Genomic DNA, 9,613 nt, shown 5'->3' with positions numbered 1-9,613 from the left:
TGAGACAGTGAGACAGGATTTAACTACTAGTCCTTCTTAGAACTCTCTATGTAGACCAGGCTGGCCTCACAGAGATATACTTGTCTGTACCTCCTAAGTGCTGGGATTATAGGCCAATGCCAGCAAATCCCCCTCCCCCCCACGCTAAGAACTTCTGGCCCCCTGCCGTGGTTGCCTTAGAGTAGGACGTGGAGGGGAACAGTTTGGGAGTCACAGCTTCCCCTTGCTCCCCGATTCTCAGAGAATGGGAGCCACCCTGAAGAGGTGAGCCCAGAGGAGCAGCCAGAGGAGGCGGGAGCCGAGGCGAGTGCAGAGGAGGAGCAGCCCCTGGAGGAGGAGGAGGAAGAGGCCGAGGCGGTCGAGTACCTGGCCCAGTTGCCGGAGCCGCTGCTGCTGCGCGTGCTGGCCGAGCTGCCAGCCTCGGAGCTGGTGCAGGCCTGCCGCCTGGTGTGCCTGCGCTGGAAGGAGCTGGTGGACGGCGCCCCACTGTGGCTGCTCAAGTGCCAGCAGGAGGGGCTGGTGCCCGAGGGCTGCGCAGATGATGAGCGGGACCACTGGCAACAGTTCTACTTTCTGAGCAAGAGGAGGCGCAACCTGCTGCGTAACCCGTGCGGGGAAGGTGAGGGCCACACACCGGAGTGCTCATTGTCCCCTCTAGAAAACGGCCCTTGGTGCCAGCCCACTTCAAGGTTAAATGAGATGAAACACGGTGTGATATCCGGCCCAGAATAATCCTCTGCTCCCTGGGGAGCCTTCCCAGCGTATTCACTCTCAGTGAACTGCGAGTGGACAGGCCCAGTGGACTCTGGGTTGGGGGGGGGTAGAATGAGGAAGTGCCTACGGTCCCATCGTTCATCCTCTGCCCACTGAGACCTTGAGAAGTACCCACACCCATTCTGCCTCCCACTGCCAAGGCAAGAGCCAGCCCTGCCACAACCTCAAGTAGGAGCTCTGTGACCAGGGTGGGACTCTTCTGTCCCCACAGAGGACTTGGAGGGCTGGTGTGACGTGGAGCACGGTGGGGACGGCTGGAAGGTGGAGGAACTGCCCGGAGACAGTGGGGTGGAATTTACCCAAGATGACAGCGTTAAGAAGTACTTCGCCTCCTCCTTCGAGTAAGGAGAAGGGGGAAGGGGGGGGGGAAGAGAGGGGGTAGTAGGGGCCTGCGGGATCCTGATGCCTCTTCCCTCAGGTGGTGTCGCAAAGCGCAGGTCATTGATCTGCAGGCCGAGGGCTACTGGGAGGAGCTGCTGGACACCACCCAGCCCGCCATCGTGGTGAAGGACTGGTGAGCGGCTGTGGAGGGGCGGGGTCAGGACTAAAGGGAAGGGAGAACGGTCGTGTGCCACACTTAAGTGTTGTGGCCACGTGACCCACAGGTCCACACGTGACCACAACGTGTAGAAAGCTATTTCCTGCCTTGAGTTTAAAATGTTAGCGAATGTGTGCGCGCTTGCCCTCGCTTAAGGCGAGGCTTACACCCTACCTGTATACACATATCCATATATAGTCCCATTTCTGTGCGTGTGACCGTCCTGACAATACGTACCCCCTAGCATGGCTTTGGTTCCAAAGTTGGATCTGGCTCATTAGTCCCCATCTTTGGCTCTGGGGCCCAGTTCCCTCTTCTCTGTGGCCGCAGCTTCCTTATCTGTGCAATGGGAACATTGAGGGGGACACTGGCCAGGCATGGATGCTGGGCTGGCCAGAAGAGATCTCTGGCAGAGTGAGGCTCAGCAGATGAGGCCTGCACCCCGCCACCCCCCTGCAGGTACTCGGGCCGCACGGATGCCGGCAGCCTGTACGAGCTCACAGTGAGGCTGCTGTCGGAGCACGAAGATGTGCTGGCGGAGTTCAACACCGGGCAGGTGGCAGTGCCGGAGGATGGCGGCTGGATAGAGGTGATCCTGCAGAGTCGGGGGCGGGGCCGAGGCGAGGACATCCTGGGTGGAAGCTCCTCCCACAGATCTCCGGCGCAGAGAGGGTGGTCCCAGGCTCGTGGAGCCAGCGCCAAGTTCAGGCAGCAATCAGAGCTAGGGCCGGGGCGCTGCGCCCGCGTGGGGTGACAGGAACAGCGGTAGAACTCTGAGACTGACCCAATACCCTTCATCCCCAGATCTCCCACACCTTCACCGACTACGGGCCAGGCGTCCGCTTTGTCCGCTTCGAGCACGGAGGGCAGGACTCGGTCTACTGGAAGGGCTGGTTCGGGGCCCGGGTGACCAACAGTAGCGTGTGGGTGGAACCCTGAGCGACCCCCACCCCCAGCCGCCCTCTAGGGGCAGAAGCCTGGGGTAGGAAGGCCTTAATTTAGTTGGTAGCATCCTCACCTGCCTCGTCCACGCCTTGCACCTGCCTCTCCCCCGCCCCTTCCTCCAGCCTGGTCCCTGCGGGAGAGAAGGATTTGTTGCTTTATTGTGGGATGGCTTCCATTTGCATTTCCACGGCAGTCGCTTCTAGAATGTACGATCCGAGGGGGGCATGGGGCTGCTGCAGGATCCCGAGCATCTAGCATTGTGCCTGCCTCAAAGTGGGCACGCAATAAATATTTGTCCAAAGAAGGAGATAATGGAAGTGCAGATGAATGGACGTCTCCCCGTCTCCACCGCTGTCTCCCGAGGGCCTCTGGCCTGGCCTGGAAAAGTACTTGGTGACAGTCCAGACGCTCGGGTTTCCAGGGGCTCTTGGGTTGGTATGGGGCCAGCTGGGCCTGGGCAGTCCGCGGACAAAGGCTAGGATTGTGAGACCAAGGAGGGACTGGCTGAGCCTGGCGCCTGAGGACATCCTAGCTGCCCAGAATCCACAACAGGGCTTGGTAAGGGAGTGTGGGGTGCTTGCCCTGTAGACCCCTCTTGGCCCAGAAGTTAGGCTGTGACTTACACCTCTCTGGAGCGGTTTTGTGGGGACCCCACCATATTTGGTTTCTCTCTCTCTCTCTCTCTCTCTCTCTCTCTCTCTCTCTCTCTCTCTCTCTCTGTGTGTGTGTGTGTGTGTGTGTGTGTATGTGTGTGTGCTTGGCTACTCTTTTCATTCCTGCTTCGCATTAAACTTCCTGGACAGGTCTTCTCTAGAAGCTGGCTCCATGCTGGGGGGCAGGCAGTGGGAACGGTGTGTCAGGCTGTGTGTGTGTGTGTGTTTAAGCTGCTTGCTTTCTGGCATCTCAGCCCCTTTTGAGAAGGCTCTGAGACTGACTGGGGGTGACAGTTCTTGTCACCATGTTCTGCGTTCAGTCCGAGTTTTAGTGCCACCTACTGGTGAGGTGGGGCAGCCGCCAAGCTGGGCCAAGCCTTGGTGTCTCCATTCTGACACCTATTCCTTCCTCCAAAATCCCGGGGCTGTAACCCAGAGCTTCACGGGCCTTGAAGTGAAAACATTCTGTCCCTTGAAGAGTCAGCAGACTGCCACAGCAGTGAACCCTGGCATGTCTTTAGGCCTCCTGTCTAATTGCTGCAAAGTCTCCGCCATGGGGCTTTGTCAGTCAGACAGGGAAGACACACTTTGACCCCACGACGACATGTGTGTGTCTGCCACATGTGTTCCGGTGCCCAAAGAAGAAGGCCTTAGATTGCCTGGATTGGAATTACAGGCGTTTGTGAGCTGCCCGACGTGGGTACTGGGGTCTGAACGTGGGTCCCCTGGAAGGACAGTCAGCGCGTGCTCTTAACCTCTGAGCCGTCTCTCCAGTCCTATACCGCTCTCTCCAGCTCTCCCACTCAGCCCAGCCCTTTCTAGGGGATTCCCAAGTCTGTGGGGAAGGCAGGGCTCACCCTACCACAGTTGCTAATCACAAGGGAAGCAGTTGGTGACCTTGGGTCCGAGGTCAGTGGAAGGGGAAGGGAACTCCTGAGCTTCTGGGCTGAAATGGATAAGTAAGGAGGAGTTTTAGGACCGTGTGTGTGTGTGTGTGTGTGTGTGTGTGTGTGTGTGTGTGTGTGTGGCTTACCCAGCTCAAAGGAGGGAGCCCAAAGCTCTGATGCTGGGTTTTCTGCCTTCAGGTCAAAATGGCTTCTCAAGGAGCAGAAACCCACAGGAGAGACCCCAAGCTAGAATGACAGTTAAATTCAGTAGTTCAGGGAGACTAGCTGCCTACTGAGATGTGGATTCAGGTGGGGGCCAGGCATGCCTGACTCATGGGGCACAGGGCACTTGATATCCACTCAGAGATAAGCAGAGATTGTCACCGTGAAGAAGCAGAGCCAGGGGAGGCCCTGGTGCGTCTGGTGGCAAACCCCTACTTTATCCCTTCTGTGCTGCAGAAGGAACCCACAGCCTCCCGCACGCTGGACGAGCGCCCTAACCACTGATCTACACCCCCAGCCCACAGCCTCCCTAATGCTGGACGAGCGCTCTAACCACTGAACTACGCCCCAACCCTCTTGACACTTTTTGATTTTGAGACCGAGTTTTCCTAGTTGCCCTGACTGGCCTTGAACTCATCCTGTAACCCGGGCTAACAATGAACCCACTATGTAGCCCAGGCTGCCCTTGAATTTGTTATCCTTCTGCCTCAGCCTTCCTAGTAGCCAGGATTACAGGCCTACAAAATGTGTGTTCCTGACCCTAGACACACGGCTTCCCTGGATCCTGGGAGAGGCAGGGAGAGGAGAAATTGGGGAGAGGAGGAGGCTCGATCCCCACATTCACTGACTGAAGCTGTGACTCCCAAACTGCCCCCCTCCACGTCCTGCTCTGAGGCGACCACGGCAGGAGGGGGGCTTGCTGGCATTGGCCTATAATCCCAGCACTGACAGACAAGTGCATCTCCGTGAGTGTGAGGCCAGCCTGGTCTACGTAGAGAGTTAGTTAAATCTGGTCAAGCAGGCAGCCTCTGCTGGGATACACACTGGAGGAGAAGCACGGTCACAAACGACCAGATGAAGGCAGCTGCCAACACTAGGTGGCGCTCTCCCCACACACCCGGCACCTTTAAGAGCTTGGCCTGTGTCACATACTGAGCTATAACAACCTCATATGTGGGTACCTGTGTGGGGTGCCTCATATGTGGGGTGGGTAATTAGTTTCTCTTAATGTCTGGGCATGGTGGTGTATATCTTTAATCCGAACACTCTGGAGGCAGAGGCAGGTAGATCTCTGTGAGTCTGATCTACATAGTGAGTTCTAGGACAGCCTGGGCTACACAGTGAGATTCTGTCTTAAAACAATAAACAAAACAAAAACCCCAAACAAACAAACAAACAAACAAAATCAAAAAATCCTTCTATACAAAAACCCAAATCAAAATTAATAATAGCAAAAGATAAAATTTAAAGATTAATTTTTGTTTTTTTTATGTATAAGAGTGTATGTCTTTGTGTGTAAGTCACATGCATGTGTGTGCCCCAGGAGAGCACCAGATCTCCTGGGCGTGAAGTTACCTGTAGTCATGAGCTTCCTGACATGGGTTCTGGAAACTGAACTTGGGTTCTCTGGGAGAACAGCGAGTGTTCTTAAGTGCTGAGCCATTGCTCCTGCCTCAATTGTTTCTATATTTTATGAGTGAGGAAATTGGAGCACATACAAATTAGGCACCTTTCCCAAGGCCACACAGCCCCCTGGTCACACAGTCCCGTGGTCACACAATCTCCTGGTCACACAGTCCCCTGGTCACACAATCTCCTCGTCACACATCCCCCTGGTCACACAGTCTCCTGGTCACACAGCCTCCTGGTCACACAGCCTCTTGGTCACACAGCCTCCTGGTCACACAGCCCCCTGGTCACACAGCCCCCTGGTCCTTGTAGAAATAGAATTCTGCTCAGCTGCGTGGGCATTGATTACTATGGTACTGTCAACAAAACTAGATGGAGGGTGGTAATGTCACTTGTTCAAGGTGCTCAGGAGGGGTCTCTGTGAAGCGACCTTTGAAGACGATGAAGAGGACCCAGCTATACGGAGCTCTGGGAGAAGAACAACACAGCACTGGCAAATGCAAAGGCCCTGGGGTTGGGAATGAACTTGTCTACACACTAGGAAAGAAGCCAGCATGCCTGGAGTGTTGGCACACAGTTTGATGAGCATAGAGATGTAGGTGGTGACCCAGAGAGTCTCCTGAGGGCTCACTGTGCGGCCTGTGGGGAGAGGGAGTTGCTGGGAACATGGTGGAAGGAATCAGACACTGGCAGTTTCCAATCTTGCCTGTAAAATCATGTTTCTAGAGAACGCTGGATGAGAGGGTGGGAACAGTGAAGGTGAGCGGTTCTGTTGTCACCAGCAGTGTCTGCAGTGACACCGGGTGCATGCTGAGGACTCCTGGGAAGAGCCCAGGCTCATCCTGGCTCACTAGCCCCTTCTGGGAGACCCCCATGCATCCAGTGACTGCTCCATTGCTGTGACGGAGTACCCGACCAAAGCAACTTAAGGGAAGGAAGGGTTTATCATGACTCACAGTGTGAGGGTGCAGTCCACCAAGGCATGGAGCAATCCAGCATGGAGGCAGGAGGTGGGGTTGCCCACGTGTGGGATGGACTGCCCACGTGTGGGATGGACTGCCCATGTGTGGGATGGGGCTGCCATGTGTGGGATGGGGCTGCCCACGTGTGGGATGGGGCTGCCACGTGTGGGATGGGGCTGCCATGTGCGGGGCGGGGCGGGGCCGCCCACATTAGGTCTTCCCATCTCATTTAGCCCAGGCTAGACTCCCCCTCTCACAGACAAGCCCAGAGACTTGTCTCCTAGGAGCTGCCAAGCTGACAGTGTTAACCTTTGCCTCTTGTCGCTGGTGGGAGAGGCTGTGGACTGGCTACTCACATGGTCAGAGGATGAGGAAGCTGTTTCCAGCTCCCCAGTGGTCCAAGTCAGCACCATACAGAATCAGACATGGGCTCCTATTGGAGGTCAGGGAGGAGCTGGGGCTGAAATGGACATGGTAGGGATGGAGATTTCAGGGTTCTGACATAGCCCAGGCCGATCGAATGAGTCTTCAATTCAGGTTCTGAGACATTTTAATTATGGGGGGGCATGTGATGTAAAATGAATTTCCTTGTAGATTCCTGGTGATTGCCTCTTTTTAGACACTTTGTAATGGAAAAATCGCTTTTTATTAATTAACTCTATGTGTATCGGTGTTTTGCCTGCATGTATGCCCTGGTATCAAGAGGGCCTGAAGGCGTTGGATCTCCTGGAATTGTAGTTACAGAGTTGTGAGCTGCTCTGTGGGTGCTGAGAACTAAACCCAGGTCCTTTGGAAGAGCAGTCCATGCTCTTAACCGCGGAGCCGAAACCGTCCTCTTTCCTTTCCTAATTGATTTGTCTTGTAAATACGGTTTTCGTTGAGGGAAGGAAAGGGCAGTTCCTCCTACAACCACCAGATGGCAGCATCGCATCATCAAGGCAGTGCTCAGCTCGGCAGCCTCAGACCCGGGGATTTGAATCCAAACCCCAGGCAGGCTCCTGGCTGAGGGTTGAGTCTCCATCCTCTAGGGTGGGCTGTGCTTTGAAGAGGCTCAACCCAGGGGTCTCTCCACAATCCCGCCCCCTGACCCCCGTTTTAGACAGACTCTCGATGCCTGAGCCTGATCTTGAATGTCTGAGTCTCCAGCCTCCACTCTCTGGATCCCAGTATTGTAGGTGTGTCACCGTGCCCAGTTTAGGTGGGATCGAAGCGGGGGGCTCCACACATGCTGGGAAAACACTCTACCGGCTGAGCTGTTTCTGAGGCTCGGTCATCAGAGACCCAAGCTTTCCAGGACCCAGAAGGGCTTGGGGGTGGTCTTTTGGGGCTCCTCTACTTCAGCACCCCAGGAGAGCCCCGGGCCTGCACAGGATACCCAGCCAGGTCCGATCTAATCTCCTGTGAGTAATGACTCCGCTATTTCCTCTTCCCCTAAATTAAACCTAATCTTGTGTTGACTCTGCTAAACAGGGAGAATACTGCAGAAGATTAAGACGAGATGGTAGTCATTCTCTTCCAACAAAAGCCAATTAATTGCTGGTAGGATTATCTCGCTGAGTTAGAGCTGCCTTCAGCCTCGCAGACAACTAGGGTGCTTCATCTTAGGTCTGTGCTGACACAGCAGGAAAGATTCTGGGGAGATATAAGGAGGAATTGCCTGGATGAGGAAGGAGCTGTGAAGGGGGTGGAACTAGCCGTGTGGCAGGGCTGTAAGTCCAGGTGGAGCCCTGTGGAGCTGCCGCCCCCAGTTCCCAAACGTGCACCCGTATTTGCTTTCTGAGACCCTGCCACGTGGGCCATCTTCAGTCAGTGAATGTGGGGATCGAGCCTCCTCCTCTCCCCAATTTCTCCTCTCCCTGCCTCTCCCAGGATCCAGGGAAGCCGTGTGTCTAGGGTCAGGAACACACATTTTGTAGGCCTGTAATCCTAGCTACTAGGAAGGCTGAGGCAGAAGGATAACAAATTCAAGGGCAGCCTGGGCTACATAGTGGGTTCATTGTTAGCCTGGGCTACAGAATGAGTTCAAGGCCAGTCAGGGCAACTAGGAAAACTCGGTCTCAAAATTAAAAAGTGTCAAGAGGGTTGGGGGTGTAATTCAGTGGTTAGAGCATTCATCCAGTGTGGGGGAGGCTGTGGGCTGGGGTATAGTTCAGTGGTTAGAGCGCTCACCCAGCGTGGGGGAGACTGTGGGTTCCATCTGCAACACAGAGGGAAAAAATAGGGATTCACCACCAGACACACCAGGGCCTCCCCGGGCATTGCTTCTTCTCTACAAAGAAGCGATCTGGGATTTCCAGGGTCCTGCCCTGATGTTTCCCAGCCTGGCCTGAGGTCTCTGTACCCCAGACACCATGGATTATGGAAACAGAAGGGCCGTAGAGGCGGAAGAAGAGGCTGCCCACACTCACAGGTCTGAGCTACTTCCTTACATGGCCCTCCTAGAGACTGCTCTTGGTTATCCTGATGTGTACAGGCAGAAGCTGGGGTTCAGGGGGTCCCCACACTGTATCCTTTAGGGCCCTGGGGGTCCAAGGGATCCCCTGCAGGCCTGTGTACACGGGTCTTATGGATGAATGAAGTGCTATTTCCAGTAGGTGGAAGGCCATGGCAGTCTGGTCCCTTCTCTCTGGCTCTCAGATGTGGAGCCAGGGTGTCAGTGGGATGTGTGGTTCCCCATCACAGCCCTGCGCCTCACCTTGTCCTCCTGCTCTGTGGGAAGCCTACTGCCTCATCTGGAGAGCTCAGCTTTAGTGACTTTGATCTGTGAGTCAGTGGTATTTTCGAACCCAACAAAAGTGTCCCCAAAGTGCAGTTTAGCAGTCCAGGCTATGTTGCAGCTGTGTGGCTGGCGCGCTAAGCACCGTTCATCTCTGGCTATAGTTAATCCTCTCCTCTCATCCCACTGGGAGGCTCAGAGAGGGGCAGCCTGGCTAAGTATCACACAGCATACAGCAAGGTACTGAACTCGGGGATCCCAATCCCACAGAGGACGGGGAGCTTTGCCAAGAGTCACTTAGGCCAAGGGGTTTCCCGTGTCCCACAGACTATGCTTAGGCCTGGCCTGGGGCATACACCTGCTCATGTGAACCCATTTAACACCCGAGCATTAATTAAGCCCCCTCTGTGTGCCAGGCACCTTGTTATGCTCCCAGGAGACAGCCATGAGACAAAGGGCCCTTGCTCCCAGAAGCTCAGACTGATGTGGAGACTTTCTTATTTTAT

General features: G+C 55.2%; 1 protein-coding gene across 1 annotated transcript in view; it reads left to right on the top strand.

Annotated features, from left to right (window-relative positions):
• The window catches only part of Fbxo2 (F-box protein 2), a 5,930-nt gene extending 3,364 nt beyond the window's left edge, over positions 1-2,566 (top strand). The window contains exons 2-6 of the mRNA XM_005353724.3: positions 242-619; positions 986-1,115; positions 1,193-1,288; positions 1,772-1,901; positions 2,117-2,566. Coding sequence (XP_005353781.1) covers positions 242-619; positions 986-1,115; positions 1,193-1,288; positions 1,772-1,901; positions 2,117-2,251 — 869 coding nt within the window. The 3' untranslated portion in view covers positions 2,252-2,566. The remainder of the gene's footprint in view (positions 1-241; positions 620-985; positions 1,116-1,192; positions 1,289-1,771; positions 1,902-2,116) is intronic.
• Positions 2,567-9,613: the final 7,047 nt, after the last annotated feature.

This window comes from Microtus ochrogaster, chromosome 10 (genome assembly GCF_000317375.1).
Source record: "Microtus ochrogaster isolate Prairie Vole_2 chromosome 10, MicOch1.0, whole genome shotgun sequence".
Lineage (NCBI taxonomy): Eukaryota > Metazoa > Chordata > Mammalia > Rodentia > Cricetidae > Microtus > Microtus ochrogaster.
This window is presented reverse-complemented; position numbering and strand designations above follow the sequence as displayed.